At 39.6% G+C, this 19,438-nt stretch overlaps 1 protein-coding gene across 1 annotated transcript in view; it reads right to left on the bottom strand.

Annotated features, from left to right (window-relative positions):
- adam12 (ADAM metallopeptidase domain 12) overlaps positions 1–19,438 on the bottom strand; it is a 124,560-nt gene that overhangs the window by 47,272 nt on the left and 57,850 nt on the right. Inside the window, exons 4-11 of the mRNA XM_034681058.1 lie at positions 15,556–15,634; positions 12,617–12,693; positions 11,765–11,954; positions 8,269–8,334; positions 7,449–7,520; positions 6,849–7,018; positions 5,197–5,281; positions 1,683–1,831 (exon numbers count right to left, since the gene is read on the bottom strand). Coding sequence (XP_034536949.1) covers positions 1,683–1,831; positions 5,197–5,281; positions 6,849–7,018; positions 7,449–7,520; positions 8,269–8,334; positions 11,765–11,954; positions 12,617–12,693; positions 15,556–15,634 — 888 coding nt within the window. The remainder of the gene's footprint in view (positions 1–1,682; positions 1,832–5,196; positions 5,282–6,848; positions 7,019–7,448; positions 7,521–8,268; positions 8,335–11,764; positions 11,955–12,616; positions 12,694–15,555; positions 15,635–19,438) is intronic.

Below are 19,438 nucleotides of genomic sequence, written 5' to 3'. Positions count from 1 at the left end.
AGCAGCTACAGCTTACGACTCATATCTCAACTTGAAAATTTTATACATCTGGCAAACTTTCTGTTTGTGTTTTTAAAATTGGACAATCTCCCACTGGGCTTGATGGAAGCATGTGTGTGGTAGGTGGGTCTGTGTGTTTATTTGTACTTTGAAATAGTAACAATATGTGACAAAGTCTTTTGCTCTTTTGTCTCTGTCTTCCTCGCAGTGCTGTGAAATGAATCCTGGCCACATTCATCTGTGGCTTGCGGGATCCACCATCAGACAAACCAGACTGGCAGCAGACCAAGGGAGGAATCTGGTCTTGCGCTCTGTGTTGAACCTTATCTGCTTGCTGTTTGTTAACAGTCACAGAGTCCCATCATTTGCAGAGGCAGTGTTATCTCAGCGACTCAGGCGACACGAGTAGAATGCTAGAGCAGCTGCTTTAGTCTCTGGCCAAAGTGTGCAAGTGTTTTGAGCTCCCTCCCATCAACAACACAGAATGTATAAACCATCCAAACTGCAAAACTAGTTGAGCTCACCCAAACTTTTTGGCTGTTTGGGTGCAAACCTCCAAGTGAGGTGATTTTAATCTGTGTGAAACAAGACCTTGGTGAAGGGATTTTTAAAGAGATACACACCACTGTGGTCACTACAAAGAGCAGAAGACAGAAATCCTAAAAGTGAATGTGTGAGAGGGTTGTTAAATTGGATTAGAATCATGACAGGGTGAGCAGGACCCTAATACGAAGAGCCTTGTTCTTCATAATGATGGTCTGCTACTGAGAAAAAACAGACCCTTGCTATGAACTGTTTAGTAATGACCAATCAGAATGAAGAAATTGACACATTAATCGAAATAAGTGATGATGTATAGTGAGTGGGTTGTTATGTCGGATTGAAACCCTGATTAGAATGAAGTTTGATTACATTTTGATTTGTTCTTCTTAACAGCAGTCTGCCATTGAGAAATAACAGACCATTGCATGAACTGTCTCTGACCAATCAGAATCAACTACTTAAAACAGTGCTACAATAACATCCGATAACTCAGGGGTTCTCAAAGTGTGTGTCGGGATCCCCTGGGGGGTTGCAGGACACAAATGGGGAGGTCTTGAGATGTCTTCCAGAATGTTTTTTTCTTTAAGTTATCTAAAAAATAGTTAATTTAAAATATATTGACAAAAATAGTAGCTAACCTTGAAATAAAACCTTGAAAATAGACAATATATTTAATTTTCTACCTTTCTTTTTGCCAGATGACTCCTTAGTTTAGGGTTAGTGAACAATTAATTGTCAAAAGCATCAGTAGCAGTAGGTTAATTCATAATGGCACAGGAACCACAGCCACTTAGGTAGGGTTATATTCTGCAGACCAGCTAAATGAAGCCACATTAAATCACTTTGAGGGACAGTGGGGGTCGAAAATCTTTGGCACCTATATTTTGGGGGTTGCGGGCTGAAAAAGTTTGGGAACCCCTGTGATAACTGGTGGTTCAAGTGATGGTGGAACCAACTTTATTCCGAGCAAAGATTTATCTGGTAAAGTTGAAAGATTGAAAAGAAAGCAGTGAAATGCTGCTCAGCCAGCATAATTACTGCAATGATGATAGGGTCAGGGGTCATGTCAAATACTTCTTGACCTTTAAATATGAAGGTTTGGAATCAACATTATTTCAAACAGATCACCAAAATCTCACCCTGTGGAGGGAGTCATGATGCAGCCTCCTCGATCAACGGTCATCCTACAGCCACAGCCGCGCTCTGGGGTGTCGTGGTTCATGCCAAAGTTGTGTCCAAGCTCGTGGGCTAAAGTCACGGCCGCACCCAGTGGGTTCTCAGAATGATCCTACAATGGAAAAAAAAGGGGCATCCCAGTTCACCAAGAAGAGTTGTTTATGTATGATCTGAAGTTTTTTACCTTGCATGAAATTTTAATCAAAGTAACATAAAGCAGCATTGAGATCAGAAGTAATAATGTCACCTTCAGTCATAAAAAATACCCGTTCAGAAAGCGAGGAAGGAGAAAGCTCAGTACACAGACGATTATTTTTTAACGGCAGATTCCCCAAACTGTTCAGTAACCGTCCAATCTGCCCCCTCATCCCTCTTCTATTACTCATTCTCCTCATGGAGGCCTGAATTCATCTGCTATTCTATTACCCCTGCAGACCCAATCATACCTGCTGCTAGGGGAAACAGCTACTGCAGTAAAGCTCCATAAACCTGGCGCTGTATGACTTGCAACTGAATTGATAAGCAAGACACCTGCCCTCCACGAGATGGAGAATGACGAGGGAGAGAGGTGGGAGATTTGGTTTCTCTGAGTTTTGTAGATCAACAGTTTGAGAGGAGGACTGGTGAGGTAGTAGACAGAGACGGGGACAGTTTGGAAGGTGACTGACAGAATGACACGTCTGTCCACTTGCAGCCGAATCATGCAAGGATATCATTTTAAATCAATGACTAAAGGCATATTGTAATTATAGATACACAGCTACAAAGCCAGTTGCTAAAAATTTTTTCATACTACTAAAATGTTGAGACATAACAGTGAAACACTCAACTTTTACACATTTTATGCTGGATTTTGCATCATCTCTGACGATGATTTTGGGAATCTTTTTTTTCCAATACTGTTACAGTTTTTTTAGGGCTTTATTAGACAGGACAGCTGAAGAGAGACAGGAAATGTGGGGAGCAGAGAGCAGGGGGAGATATGCATGAAAGGGCTTTGGCTGAGAGTCGAACCAGTGATAGCTGCAACAAGGACTATAGCCTCTATAGCCTCATGCTTCTAATGTCGAACCAAGCCAGTGCTCCAGAAATATTCTTAACCTGCTTTCTGGCAGAGTGTTAGATGAGAGGATGGATACTAATGTCAAGCTAATGCTTTATGATTGATCAGTTGTGGTCAATGACTGTTTTTTGGGACTCCTTTTTAGGGAGTTGTCTCACTATGTTTGGGACTGGAGACCCAAACTGATCTGTCCTGGTCCAAGTCAAGAAGCAGTTCAGTTCTTGATTAAATTCAAAATAGTGATCAGCCATTTTTTGATCTTGTTCATATCAGACAAACAGAATTGTATTACCAAGCTTTAGAGCTGGAGGATGATGAAAGCCAGGCTAACTGGATTTATGGTTTACTGATTCAGTTGTATAATTTTTTTCCCAACTACCGGTCTCCCAGAAAGGTCACGAATATGTCTCTCATAAAGTCTTTAACTTTCCATTTGGCTTTAGCCATTTTACTCAGCTCCTAGTATGAGTATAAATTCAACATTCACTTCACATCTGCTTTTGTTTATTGACTTACCAGGAGATTTGTTTCTACTAAGGTGTTCAAGTTTTCTGCAGTGAACAGTGTTATTGGTAACTAAAAAGCCCACACCCATATCTGCCTATCTTGGCCAGGACTCTCTTGGAAAAGAGATTTTTAATCTCAATGAGTATTTCATGGCTAAATACAGGTTATAATAATAACAATGATAATAATGATAATAATGATAATAATAATAATAATAATAATAATAATAATAATATCTCTAAACGCAATTACTCATATGAGTGTCTTTAAATTACAATCAAGAATATTTCACCAAGAGAATCTTGTTCTATGCTGATGACAAATAAAAACTGCAAAAGTATCTTGAATTGGAAACCCCCGAGTAAGAGGTCGCCCACGTAGCTACTGTTTATCATGCTGTGGTCTTCAAATGTTTTGCAGTTTTCATGAGAAAATCACATGCTTCCTTTGACTGAGTGTGTGTATCTATGTGTGTGTATCTCTGAGTGTGTGTGTGTGTGTGTGTGTGTGTGTGTGTGTGTGTGTGTGTGTGTGTGTGTGTGTGTGTGTGTGTGTGTGTGTGTGTGTGTGAGAGAAGAGGGGGGGCATAAGTCAAAGTTGAGAGAAAGCCAAGTTATTTTCTGCTCTGATTACAGAGCAGCAGCATCTGGGGGAGCTGCACCCGCCTTTTAACAAGAAAGATGAGAGAATACCCCTCTTCTTCTGTCATGTTTATCAGAGTGTCATTGAGAGAGAGAGTGCGTGTGTGTGTGTGTGTGTACAATTTTTGGTCGAGCGCTTCCACACAACAAAGTGTAATATCAGAGTCAGCAGAAATGGATGAAACAGTTAGGAGCCACAGTCATTACTTTGAAGAACCTATGAGCCACTGCTGTGATGGTGAGAAGTTGATACGTTGGTTACAAGAAACGCTCCGATAGTCTTTCTGATATCATTGCCAGCCATGGGAGGAAATGACTCCCACAAAAGAATACCTTGGAAAACATTTTCTATTGTGGTTTAAACTGAACCGTTCACATATGAAGTCTCATGTGAGTTTACTTGAAAGAAGAAAAAATAATATGACATATATACAGGAAAAAAACATGTGGACCACATCAAGGATTTGAGCCTGATTAACACACATGGTAGTGTCTGCTTTGAGAAATGGTTCGTGTCATACGGCCGCCCTCTAACTGGTAACACAGCCCTTTAATCTCAGTCCAAACCATCTGCCATCTGTGAATAATGGGGAAGACAAACATCTGGAGAAGCCTCAGTGCAGCCACAACCAGCAGAAAACATATCTGTTAATGGGGATGCACATCTGGGCCAGGGCGTAATGGCATTGGGCTGATAACCACTTAGTGATTTGGCATGGGTGTCAAGCGGGCGGAGAAGCCCTGCAGGCAGCTAATTTACTGTGTGTAATAATTTATTGGACCTGGGTTAATGCAGCGTTTTTTGGCATTTTGATTAAATTGGTATACACAATTTATCAAGTTGTAAAATTGTAAACTGTGTTTTTTGTAAACGCTGTGGCCTTTGATTTACCTTTTGCCCCGACAGCCCTGTTTGTGATTTCAGAGAGAAGCCTGACATAGAGACTGCAAGACTGCAAGGAGTGTATCTGCAGTCCTATCCGCCTCACTGTATATTTTTACATATCTTTTTGTGCACATGGGTGTGAGTGGTAATAATGAAGAAAATAAAGCTGAGGGAGTGCCAGCATAAATATCATTACATTTAAAAGCATGACTTTCTGCCAGACCTGTCCATAAATGCCCCTTCCAGCAAACACCGAGCACCTTTACCATGTAAATCACGTCTGGATTGTGTTAGCCCACAGAATCAGAACAATATCCACACTGATACCATCAAGCAGCACCGAGGAAGAAGAAAGGTGGAGCAGCAGGTTTTATGCTTACCATGACAATGCCTCCTGACTGCTCTACTGTGCACATGCTCATAATTGGAGCCATGCCAATGGTGGTGCCCTGGAAGTATACCCCACTGCAGAGGATAGAGGACAAGAGGAGAGGGAGGTGTGTTAAAGGAGAAATGTGCTGCAAATCTACAGAGACCATTTATAGTTGTTATTGATTATGACAGTGTGAATATATTACTGCCGCTGGTTTTCTACACCATTATGAGGTCTAGATTTATTTCCTCCCAGGCTAAGATGTAACATGGACTTGTATACTAATAGATTTTTAACATGCATATCATCTGGGTTGTACTCACACACTGTAAAACATTGACAAAGTCTTTGTGACCACACTCAATGGTGCCTTGAGAGATGTCTAAAAGCCCAATGATTGTGGCCACCAGCTACACCACATCCACCTGTCTGTTAATCCAACCATACCCCTAATTATATAAATTAGTGCTTAACTTTTAGCTCAAATACAATAAAAGCAACCTCAAAAAGTGGAGGAATGAGCCATTGGGACCACAACTGTCTTTGTTTTTGTTTTTTTAACCCGGCTGTGAACTTGTGTATTTTATGTGACCTAATGAGAACTTCTTGGCCTTTGCAGTCAGCCTCAAATGGAACCACAGTGTTTTGCACTTCTCCATTAGCTACATTTTCAACACTGGAGGTTGCCTATTGGTTCAAAAATACTATCATACCAACTATTACTATGACTGAAATACTGGTACCATTGGTTAACAAATGAGGCAGCTGAAGCGGTCTTAAATCAGTCTTAAATCATGGCTCAAGGCAAACCAGTCGTGATCTCGATTTAAACTTTGTATAAAGATATGTTTTAATGTGATATACTATTGTGAAGATTGAATTGTCTTTAGTTTTGTAATATTGTCTTTTTAGATTGTTTGTATTGCATGTTTTTAGATGTTCCTGCCTAGGGAGCTTAACTTATTTTGCTAACTCTGAGTCAGCAGTTGTGCTGTGCATGGTGCCTTTCAACTAAACTAAACTAAACTAAACTAAACTAAACTAAACTAAACTAAACTAAATTAAATTAAATTAAATTAAACTAAACTAAACCAAACTAAACTAAGTTAACTCAACTAAACTAAATTAAACTAAACTAAATTAAACTAAACTAAACTAAACTAAACTAAACTATATTAAATTAAACTAAATTAAACTAAACTTAACTAAACTAAAATTAACTAAATTAAACTAAAGTCATACACTGTAATGCTACTTCATTACATTATTACTTAATTTTCATCATCTTCAGTGTCAAATGTTGGATTTTATGTGATTGCCCGATGATACTACTACAAGTGCAGTATCCACTGTACGTTGTGTTGGTGTAAACGTTTGTTGATTACGTGGCATAATTTAAAATCGACTTCAGGAACAGTGTTGCCACAGTGAAGATTAATGGAGAGCCAAATACTCAATAAATAAAAATCCAAGCAAAGACGCATTTTTAGTTAATTCCGGTGTGCTGTGGAAATGAACTTACAAAAATCCTGATACCAAGGCAGCAGGATTATTGGAAAATAGTACAGGAAGGTTTCATTTTATCTAGCAATGCTTTAAGGATTATTTATGTGTACATGTGTGTAACAGTATCTGTTCCTTTATGCTTCAGGTATCCACCTTATGAGCTGAGCGTTATCGTGAGGTCTCTGGGGCAGCAGCTTCACTTTCCTCCAGTCCAGGAACTCGTGCAGGGTGGTGAAGGGATCCTGAGTGACGGGACATTTATCAGAGTCGCTCCACACCTCCAGACCCACCAGGGCCACCCGGATGTCCAGAGCCCTGTAAAACTAAAGAGGAGCGTGTGGATAGACAGAGAGTAAAGGGGATAGAACGGATTTATAGAGCTTAGATTACAAGAATGATCAAACACATGCATGAGGCAACATTGTAGCATTTTAGCTTTGTTAACTTTTTCCACTGAATTACATTTTATTTCACCATGGCAGCCCCAAATCTCCGCCTGTGTACACTGGAATAATGTTTTAGACATGTTCAGAGCATGTGCTCTCAATGTCTCGATCCATGTTTTCTTGTATGAATCCATCTGCTAGTAATAGATCCTCAGCCCTGGCAGAGGTTTTCAACGGACCAGAAGCAGCTGTTTTAGTCAGACATTAATATATCTCATGGTCATCCCATTAATCTCTGCTGCCAGCTATATTTCTATTTTAAAAAAGTGATTTATCCCTTCTGTGCAGAGGGAAGAGGATGTTTTACCTTGTCCACATAATTGGCTATCTCTGCCAGTCTCTGTTTCACCTTCTCCACATCCCTGCCCTGCTTCTGAAACTGAAAGGAAAATGACATGTTATCAGTGGTGGTGACGGGAAACACACTGACAGGTACCTATGTCACATGTTGACATAAATGATACTGTAGTTACAGTCATTAACAGAACTAAAAAGGCATGAAACGGCACAGAAAATTCCAGAAAGGCAATACGTTTTACTGTGTGTTAGGCAGCTTGTCAAGCTGTGGCCATCTGGATATAGAAAAATCTCCTAGTGTTTGAGAGACAAATGGCATGGCTGCAGGGAGAGTATATATTGGCAGATCTGACTGCCTGTAACTCTTTGGTTCCAATCTGCAACAAAAGACCCTCTTTTTCCACCATACTGAGTATCCACCTGCATTTGTGCTGGTGCCTGACTACATATTGGATCTCTAATTCTCTTCTTTACCACCATTTCCCTTCCTTCCACTGAAGTCGGCGGTATCAGCAGAAGGCTGCCAGGAGGAAACCCCACAATGAGCTCGTCAGTGCTTACAGGAGACTCTTCTGTATCCACACGGCTTTTTCCTGTTTCCTGTCTGGTCCGCTGGGGAATCGTTCAGCACTTCCCGTCAAAACCGAGCCTCTGCCCCCAAGACCACACTGCTTGTTGCACACTGACCTAATTCTGCAGCTCCAGTGGGACATGCTCTACTGCTACTACAGCTTACTCTGTTTTGTCATGGAGGACTGCTGTGCTTTCAGTGTGGTTTTCATTATATTAAACAGTGCATTTTTAAAAAGGAAGCAAAGAAAAAGCATTACCTCTCTGTTGTCTGCAACAATGATTAGCTCCACATACTTGGTTGTCTTCTGGGCATGCCTTTTATGCTGAAGAGAAAACAGAAATGTCGCACATTAGATTTGTTTATAAATGTTTAACGGGTCTTTCATTCAATCGATCTTTATAAAGATGAGTCTTCTTTATGATTAAAGTAGTGAGAACTATCATAAACACACAATTGTATTACATCCAGTGGGCCTCCTTAAATGTTCTCAGATAAACCTGTGATACTTGAAAACTCTTTAAGTCAATCTATCCGGTCTCTTGACGCAAAAATACCAGTTTTGTGTCTGTTTGGTAAAATAGTGAAGCTATACCTAGCAGCTTATGTAGCTTAGCTACATAAGAAGAAAGAGCCTGCCTAGCTCTGACAATAAGAAACAAATCACCTGTCAGGACATTCAAAGTATAAATATTAAGACTTTAAATCAACTCTATTCAATTAGCGGCCCGCAGGCCACATGCGGCCCGGAAACAACCCTTGAGTGGCCCGAAAGCAACTGCCGAGTGATTGTGACTTGGGTCCGGCATGAAAAACATCTTTTACTAACACTGACAAGTGCTGCTCTTTTATTGTGTTTATGCCCTTTTGGATGTGGCAATACTTTAATAAACATCCAATGTGTTTATTATCTCATCTATTTGTTATTCTTTTAAATAGTTTACCTTGCTCACTGTCTGCCAAAAATGTCCGGCCCAGCTCATGTCCTTAGTCTAAAAATCTGGCCCGACCAAATATTTCATTGAATAGCCCTGCTTTAAATCAATAAAAAAATATATGAATGGACTGAAAACTTATGGCTTGCCGTTTTGAAATAACTTATTACCCAACTATGTTAAATACTTCTAATCAGACAAAACCCTGTTATAATGATCATTGATTCTCAACGGAAAAAGTGATGTTAGGGGCAGTCTGATCACACATGTCGTATCAAATCAATCCACAGAAAGGAATCCAGGACATTTCACTTCTGCCTGTTGACACTGTGGCAAAAATGTTAGTTCCCCTCTCAGGCTGGATTTGAGAGTGTGTAAATAATGACGTTTACTGGGCACAGGTGTGAGCACAGTGAGAGGAGCTAATGGGCCAAACCTAGAGCTGGGTGATATTGAGAAAGATGTTATCACGATAATATTTTCAAGTCGAAATGGATAAGTTTCACAATAAATATCAAATTATTATTTCAGATAATTTTAAAGGCAGATTTCTTTTCTCCTGAGTGAAAGTTGAACAAACCAGACGCTTTGTTAGCTTGTATCAGGGATTTAGTAGTCTAGTAAATAGCCAAAATATCTTAACTAATGAAGTTTAGTGGCCTTTCTTGTCAAGCATGTTTTCTTCAGTGTAGCTGTCGCTCTTCTCAGCTGTATTTACAATTGTCCAAACGTCTTTAAGCCCCGCCTACCTCTCACCCTGCAACATGATTGGCTGTTCCATGCCAACTTCTGTTTGGGAACTTGCATTTTAAAACACATTAGCGCCCCCTCCCTTTCCAGTAGTTGGGGGTTGTAACTCCAGGTTTAAATATACATCTGTTTTATCGTACATTTGTTATATTTATTGAGAAAAATAGTATCATGATAATTATTGTTATAGTTTTATTGCCCAGCCCTAGCCCAACCATCTCTGATAAGGAAAAATCACTGTCCTGCAATCCAGGCAACAGCAGCAGAGCTAGTGGGAGCATCTCTAAGATGCTGGTTGCAACAAAGTATCATAAACAATAAGCGTAGTGATATGTAATATATATAGGGATGGGTACCGAATTCGGTACTTTTATAGGTACCGACCGAATTCCGTCTGTACTACCGAGTACCGATTCACGGAAAATCAACCGGTACCATGTTTCGGAACCTGAACGCATCATTGTGACTGTGAGGGAGTTGAAGAATAGGCGATTTTCCAGACTTTCGCCCTGTAATAAAGTCAGAGACTGATCGTGTGGTCGACTCTGCTCTCTGCTCTCTGCATCTGTGTGAGAGCGCGCCAAACGGAGCCTGCAGCTGACGGGGGCGCGCACTCGGCGCGAGGCAGAGCTGAGGGAAGATTAAGTTTATTTTATACTGTCTATGGTTCAGACGGACCCTCCGGCTCCGACTACCTGCCCTGTTTATAACCGTTCCTGTGTGCGTGAATGCCCAACAAGTAAGTTGTGTGTCCTGTTATTATAAAGTGACGGAGAACTGACTTTTTCCCGTCCGCAGGCATTCACGTGTGTTCATTGAGAAACTCCCGAAAGAGCAATTAGACGCCACGAGCACGTGTCAGCTAATATATATAATCACCTATATAATCCTGTTTCTGTTCATTTCATGTTAAATTAAATAAATATGTTAAATTAAACAAATTTGAGATGTTATTTTTTTTAAATTAAGATTTATTACCACATATACACACAAAAGAACCGAAAATTGGTACCGTTGAGTACCGGTGCCGATTCCTAGGTACCGGGTATCGGTACCGTATCGGTTCAAATGTGAAAGGTACCCATCCCTAAATATATATAATATGTAATGAATATATATATGTAATGTATGTGTATGGATTCTATGTGCTTTGGCAACAACATGTGTTTGTTCATGCCAATAAAGCAAATTGAATTGAATTGAAATTGTTAGGAGCACTTTAAATCAATACATTGTGTTAACTTATTTATGTTTAGGTAGAGTAATGGTTCTTATTCCTGCAAGCATCCACATTGTTCCTTACTTAACCACTCATTAATTGCAAGTTTTTGATTTAACATGGTAAATACTGTGTGCTGACAAGCTGTTTCAACCTGATCCCTCTACTTTACCCAAGGTTAACTTTTAAACTGGCAGCTGTAGCTTTCTATTTAGCATACAGGTGTGGAAAAGGCAACAATAACCTCATCTAAGTCTGGATAAAAAAGAAAGTTTGTAACATTTTGTATCATTTCTTTGAGTAAAAGCTGCAACTCAAACACTTTGAGTGTTGTTTTACTTTATGAGCACGTCAGAGCTGAGTAAATCACACAAAGCATTTCTGCCTATACAGCTTGATCATTTACCTTCTGCCCCAACGTCCTGATTGTTAAGGCAGAACTAATGGCCTTCTAAAAATGCAAAGCCAAAGTATTACTCAGGGGTCATTAGGTACTGTATGTTGGTATCTTAACTTCCTGACTCATACAGAGTTTTTAATGCTTGGGAATAGTGGCAGATGGATGCTGCACCTGTTCCATATATACGATTGGCCAACCCTGCATGGGCCTTCGACTCTGGGCTCAAACTGATAAAATGTGTCAAGCCCAAGGCAGCACCCTCTTGAAACTTATCCAAATTGCTCAGATAGCCAATTTGCTGATCTTTGGTCAAAAGCCCATTTATCCTCCATCGAGTGAATGTTTGTCTAACTCGTAACAAGAGTAAGACAAACACTTATATTTAGCCCTGAGCTGTGATATCCATCGATTCTAACACAAGCTTTGTGATTAAATAAGAGGCTAATCTCACCCTTGTGTGGAAGGATTGAAAGGGGCTTTTGATGTGGTTTTCGGGGGCAATAGAGGACATATTGAAGCCGTGTCCACAGGCTCCTGGGGTCAGACTCAGTTCCTCCCCTCGGTAGATGAAGTGAGAACAGTTGTCATTGCCAGACACCGGCTCAATGATGAATGTTCTATTCTCAAGAGCGAGGAAGCCTCTGCAGAGACAAAAGCACAAATCTGAAAACAAAGCCTCAAAGCGTAACAAATCTCTGAAATGCAGAACTTGATCAAATGTGACTCTCTCTAATGGAATATGTGAGAACTGAGGAAGACCCTTTTTTTCTGCCTGTCCACTTTGACTGGAGCCTTTTCACACCAGCTTTGCTGGTATAAAACTCCTCATGGATCTGTCCGTGTAAGCTCACAATTTTGATAAATTAATCTTTTATATGTGTGCACTTTATCGTCAGAATAATCTCATCTCCTGTGACAGATCAATAATATTTCACCTGAATTGTAAGTAAGATCAGTGTTTTTTGGAAAAAGGTGCGATTGCATTGATTTATATGCCTTCATAGCCAATTAAAAAAAAAATTCCTGTAAAAATGTCATTAACAACAACAAGAAGCCAATTACTGCTGAAATGACTGCAGATATTTACTGAATGCCTCTGTGGACAAAGACAATGAGGCATGACATTTTCTCCTATTCCTGCAAGTCACACCAACTTACTGACAGCGTGCTTAAGGGGCTTAGGAGCGATGGGCCGCTCTGCAGAATGACTATAGGTAAATATAAACATTGCAGTGGCAAATAGCACTTAAAGGGCAGCGCTGAGATGCTACTTGAATACAAAACGATGGTAGTGGGAGCTTACCGAAGACCTGAGCAGGTGCTGAGGGAGACATCAGAGTTTGGATGTTCCTGCACTTTGCCGTGGTAGTAACAGTTGTTCTAAAAGAGAGAAAATGTTCATTTTTTAAAAGCCTTTACATGCTGAAGACATTCCAAGTCACAAAAGATGATTTCCCCCCCTCTTATCTGGTATCAAAAAAAAGCAGAGAAGGAAAAGATAGGAAGTATTTTTTCTCATCTCTCTCTGTACAAAACCAGCCTTTATGAAACCCAGACTGCCGAAAAGAGAAGCAGGAACACTGACAGATTGGAGCTGACAGTAATAAAGTAATTGTTTTTCCTTTATCATTCTTCCGGAGAGTTTTTAGTAGAAAGAAAAGACAACATTTCAAGGCTCCAAAACACAATAAAGACGCTTTTTTCTGAGCTCAAGGACTGTTTTCGAGGGAACACAGAGCTCCATTAACTGTCCAGCAGCTCTCCATTCTCTTTGAATCAACTGTCATCGGTCACTAAGCAGACCACTCCTCATTCGAAATACTAAAGTGCAGGAGAAAGTACCTACTGTGGGCTGATACTTCTGAGGAAAAGAAAACAGTCTTTTCATCTTTGGTTTGATAAGTACAGTTTAAATGACTGAGCCGGGTGGAGATGAAATTCATTACATTATGTTTAAAAATAGAGCATCTACAAAGTCTCTGTGCTGAGGCTATTGGCTGACCTAGATTACTTCACCTTTCATACAAAAAAAAACATCAGGCAGTGATAGTGATTGTCTCCCTCTGTTATCCTCAATGTGTTCGTGATTCTAAAGAAAGTGAAATATTAACATGAGATCTTTTTTAGAAGATTCTCCTGAAGCTACAAAGAAGCAGAACAGAGAGGGTATACATCTTTGTCTGTCCAGTACTATCAAGGTTCCCAGCTCTATTTCCTTATAAGTGGCTCTGAGGTTGGAATATTCACAAAAGAAACTTTAACTGAGTAGTTAAAGGGTCAGAATGTTACAATATGATAATATACACTACCAGTCAAAAGTTTGGACACACCTTCTCATTCATTGGTTTTAATATATTTAAATTATTTTCCACATTGTAGATTAATACTGAAGACATCAAAACTATGAAATAATATGGTTTTACCATAATATGGATTACAACAGTAGTCAAATAAGGCTATCCATTGTGTACTAACCCTACCTCAGAACCACACAACTGATGGTCTCAAACAAATTAAGAATGCTAGTCATTCTACAAATGAACTCTTGACAAGGCTCATGTTAATTAGAAACCATTCCAGGAGACCACTTCATGAAGCAGACTGAGAGAATACCAAGCGTTTGCAAAGCTGTCATGAAGGAAAAAGGGGGCTACTTTACAGAATCTAAATATGAAACATTTTCTGCTTTGTTTAACACTTTTTTGTTCATTAAATAATTCCATATATGTTCTTTCATAGTTTTGATGTTTCATAGACTTTGGTATTAATTTACAGTGTTTCAAATAATTAAAATAAATACAAACCATTGAATGAGAAGGTGTTTCCAAACTTTTGGCTGGTAGTGTAACCACTTGACAAGATCAATGTGTAACCTGCACAGGTAATTAGATGTTAACCTGTAAGAAAGACCAAAGGCTGGTGGTGCTAGCTCTGCTAATGTTAGATACACTCAACACCAATTTGACATTATTAACTGTAATTGTGCTCAATAAATTGTGCTCAATTTGTAATGTTTTGCACAGTTTTTCTTACATTTAGACGAGTCAATTAGACAGAATTTACATTTCAGTTTAAACGACTATAGGAAATGAGTCGCTTTAGAACATCCCTTGTGATGACTCGTTAGCTGGAGCAGCAGCAGCAAAGCTATTATATTTTTCAGACTCTGTTGTCTTATCAGATGACTCTGAGGAAGGCAGAGTTTATTCACAGTCCTTGTCTCCCCTCTGATTAACACATGGCTGATTGCTGACTTCAGTGACAGCAGGTACTGAAAGCGTGCAGCTGTGTGAGACTTATCTAAGACAATACACTACATCTCTTTGACAGCCTGATGCAATGCTTGTAACTTCCTCCCACTCACAATTAAAAGGTGTGCGAGAGAGAGGTGAAAAAAAACTGTTTGCATAACTACCCAGTAAATAGACTTGTCAGTCATCGCGGAATTACCAAACATTTCCCCTCTGAGCTGTAAGCAACCTGTCAAACTGTCCTCACAGCCGTTCTATTAAAAAGTAGTTCCAATCTGACGTAGCCGCAATGGAGCGCGGCACTGCCGAGCATTTAAGAAAAGAGTGGAATCTTGTTTTCAATGTCAGACTTTTTGCTACTCTAACAATAGCTGCTGAAAATGCCAACCTGTTATCATGCAGGGAAACATTTCTATGACCTTACTTGAAGTAAAAATACCTACATCATGAATAGAGGATTGCATTCCACCTGGATTATCCTCCTGCACTGATTTCAACAACTCTACAGCCTGGCCTTGTGAGGTACTTCAGATTCTTATGAACACAAATCTTTTCTTAATTTTTAGAAGAGGAGCAACCACTTTGCTTTAAAAAGCTGGCATACACAAAGAAACAAATAGTCTGGACGAGATCAGCTGCTAATAGGGGATTCCAGTATAAAACCCTGATGGCAGTGTTGGCTGAAAAACATGCAGCATGAAAACAGAGCTTATCAACAAGTAGGCCACAGGATTGATGCCCTGTTCAGAAATTGGCGGATGCTTTCAACTACACACTGGGTCATATTCTAATTATTGAAAATAAAACTATATTAAATTGCTGTTTTAAACTAATGCATTAAATAAAGCATACTTTCAGAGATATTGAAAAACATCTTCACTTTAGTGAATGTTTTTTCAGGGTCACTTTTTACAGTGTGACAGTGGCGGCGCACCACTGCACGTCAACCCCCCCACACATAAATGTCAGAAGCATTTGAGCGCCATCATACCGTGATTTTGTGAGTACCGGTGACTGCACTTCCATCCTCCCGGTAATGTGTCTCGGTGTAATGGCTTGCAAAAAGACCCCTACAAAGAGAACAACAATAAAAACAGAAGAAGAGACAGATCACACATTAACCTCAACTTTTTTCAACATTGTGAATCTGAACTGATTTGAAAAAAGTCTGTTTTAAGACTTCTGAGTTTCTTTGGATTCAGTCAGGATTTGGGGGATAATATGGATGAAATGCTTAAAGGGACTTGATTTTCTGTGATTTTATTTTGTGATTTGTACATGTCCTTGAATCCCCTGGCATCCTGCCTGACTGAGTAGAGTCCCCGCTGAGGTAATTATATAGTGCATGTCCTTTTCTGTGCATTTGTGTGTGTGAAGATATTTTAAACTGAGTCTCAGCTTGTGTGTGTCTGTGTGTTTCCCTCCTTAGGCTATGAGCAGATGGACACAGCCCCACCCCGAGCACTGGCAAAGGAGCAGCAGGAACACCCATCTTATGCAGCTGCATAATCACACTGACATCAGGCAAAATGATCCAAGGATGTGTTTGTGTGTGTGCATGTGTGTGTGTGTGTGTGTGTGTGTGTGTGTGTGTGTGTGTGTGTGTGTGTGTGTGTGTGCGAATAGAGAACTAGAGCACACAGAGGCGATCAAAAAGTCATGAGCCAGTGAAATATTCAGAAAAGGTGGACATTTCGCAACTGCTTTGTTTACGACAGAATTTAAAGCTCCTGTAATGAACTTTCGGTTTGTGTCGATGGAGAAAGTGAAACCTCTGATTTCTTCAACTATGCACGTGTGAGTCATGTATTCAACAAAATCTCATCTTGCTGGATTTCAACACTCAACCGTATCACTCAACGACATTCTTTGCTGTGGAAAATTAAAATAAAGGCTGTTATGGTGCAGTTAATTACTTCCACTGACACCTACCCCCCACCAGAGGTTTCAGACATCAAAAACAACTATACAGATATATTCGATCTTTATGTTGATGGTCTCATTTGCTTTAGTAGGTCCTAAAGAGACATCAGTATTGACTTCAGTTTGTTTTGTAACCAGCTAAAAACTCTGCACAGGAGCTTTAATAACTCAGATTTAAAGGTACAGTGCATAGAAACGCAAATATTTAGCGATATCTAGCAGTCAGATACTAGATTGAAATGCTCCCTTGCTCAGCCCTCTTGTTGGTGAAATTCCAGAAGTGACGGTGGCCTTTGAGGACAAGAAGCTCCTGAGTGCATTATCCTACATTTGTCAAGTTTTTACAGTAAAAAACTCCAATTAATACAAATTCTACAACAGCTACTCGCTTCTTCATCTTCTTCTTCAACTTTCAGCTGCTGCAGTTTCAGCTGCCACCCACTGAATACAAAAACACATATGGCACTTACTAGTTTATTTGTTCTGTGCTATTGTAGAAACATGGCAGTGCAAGATGGAAGGGGACCTGCTCCTTATGTAGATATGAAAGACTCATTCTAAGTAATTTTTCATATTCAGGTGATAATACATTCATTTAAAGATACTTATGAATATTACATACAATTTCGACCAAGTCTGTTCAGCTAAATGCTGCTGAATATTATAGACTGTACCTTTAATCATCTAAAACTCACTGTGCCATGGTCAAAATGTGAATCAATCTGAAAATAATCACTCTTAGTCCATGGGCTAAGTACATATGTTTTCAAAAGCTACTACTAAAAACAGAAGGTTAAAAAAATAGGTTCACAACCTAGATATGTTTTTATCTGAAAAAAGGAGACAAGGGGATTCATACGGAAAGGGAGGAGGGTGGATTCAAAAACTGGAACCCAGAGTTTTCAAATTTACTGTGGGAATCATTCATACCCCACAGTGCTCTACCATCCCACACAGCTCGCAAAGACCAAAAACCTGAATAAAATAAGCATGAATTATGCCAATAGTGTGCTTTTTCCCCTCATACTGTAGGACTATTTTGATATCCTATCTGCATGTTTAAAGATCAATCTTTATGACCTATTTTAAAAAAAGGATCAATCCTCCATGACTGCAGCCTGACCGCTTTAACTTCATTAAATACTTATTATCGCTGTAATGTGCCTTATCATGCCATTAGCGAGCCCTAAACCAAATCTGATAAGCCAGCAGCAAGTAATCACTTTAAAGAGCCCAGTATGTCTCATTAAAAATGGATGACACATCAGAGGGTAGTGTATGCTTAGTAAAACACAAATCCTGAAAAATGGATCTTTATACTTTGCAAAAACACTGATTAAAAACTGACATAGATAAACTTTCCAACAGCACACTTACTGTGATGTTTTTGTTGAAAGGAGGGCAAATAAAAAATGCTTTATTTGTGGTGTGCTTGCAGTAAAGATGGGATTTGTGTCATGTGAGCAGTAATTCCAAGCAAATGCTCTTGTGCTGCACTTTGAGGGCATGGGTAGGAGAGCCAGCTTGGCCCCTGGTACTACGACACACACTGTATTAAAGCCGGGGGTTTTACACCACGGACTCCGCCTGTAATCAACTTTTTGGCAAGATTACACAGAGTTTATGAGGGCTGTGAATGTTTACAGTGTGTTTGCATAGGGCTTCCTCCGCCTTTGGTTACCTTCAGGCTTTGTGGTGTGGGATTGTGTATCTTAGTGATCAGATGCTGCTTTTTATGCTTCTCTCTGCCTTTTTACCATCACTGTTATAAATCTGAGCTGTCGGGCCGACAACAACCTTTAAAAAAACATGATTTTGGTTAATCCAGAGTACATTCAGGAACAGATTAAAATTCATGCTTTCACTCAGCGCCCATCGAGGTTGTCATCCACACAGCACCCAGGACTGAGCTGTCGTGTTTTCCACAAAGAAGTTTCTTTCTGAATACCAGGATACTGTGACGTGATTATACCTTCTCTTTTTTCTTTTTCAAAAACTACCCACCTAAATTCTTATTTTTGTAAAGAGGAACATAGCACCAATCAGAAGCAATTTAGACAGAATCACACAGCAACAATTGTATGAGAACTGGTCTTAATCACCTCTTGTCCCACCACTAAACCAGTGGGAACTTTCAAAATGCAGCTTTCGATTTTCCTCCAGTATTTCAGAAGCGACAGGTGACGGATTCTATGAAGGGAACAGATCTGCAGGGCTTGTGATGGATGTGCAAAATTACTTTCTTTTCACTCCACATGAGGTAGATGATGGTCTTAGTCTCAAACTGCTACTCTACTACTGTGATTGTAGAATAAGCAGCAGCTTGTGTTTAGGAGCACCATGCGAGCTGAAAGTGTTTGTCTTAGCTTGATATCGTAGACTGATCTGCAGAAAACACTTTCTCTTGTTTGAAAAATGTTATACAAATCTCTTGTAATTGCTTGTGTCAATAATCAGTTAGGGCTGCTCGATCATGGCAAAAATCATTATTTGGATTGATGTTGAGACCACGATTATTAAACAGGATTACTCATAGATTACTCAACATCTGCATATTGAACTTAAAAAAACTTTTAACACACATTGCTGTCACTCGCTCCACATATTTTGCTCCCTCTGTCCCTCTGCTTTACTAAGTAGAGCCCTGCTCTACTTGACTTGACTCGACTCTACTCGGTTTGTGTTGTGTTTCCAAGGGCGCAGTACCTCGTGTCAGATACCAGTTTTTGGTACCTGCTCTACTCTGGTTCCAAGTGACCTGAGCCAATTAGGGATGTACATTTTAAGTATTTTCCGTGATCGATTTTTTGGAAATGTTAACGATCAATTATCGATTAATTGATAAAAAAAAAACCCATTATTATTCTTACGTCAAAAACAAGGCCAAATATGTTGTTTTATAATATTTTCTACAGCAACAAAATGCATATAACTGACAGGATTGAATACGG

The sequence above is a fragment of the Notolabrus celidotus genome, chromosome 4 (assembly GCF_009762535.1).
Source record: "Notolabrus celidotus isolate fNotCel1 chromosome 4, fNotCel1.pri, whole genome shotgun sequence".
Taxonomy (NCBI): Eukaryota; Metazoa; Chordata; class Actinopteri; order Labriformes; family Labridae; genus Notolabrus; species Notolabrus celidotus.
This window is presented reverse-complemented; position numbering and strand designations above follow the sequence as displayed.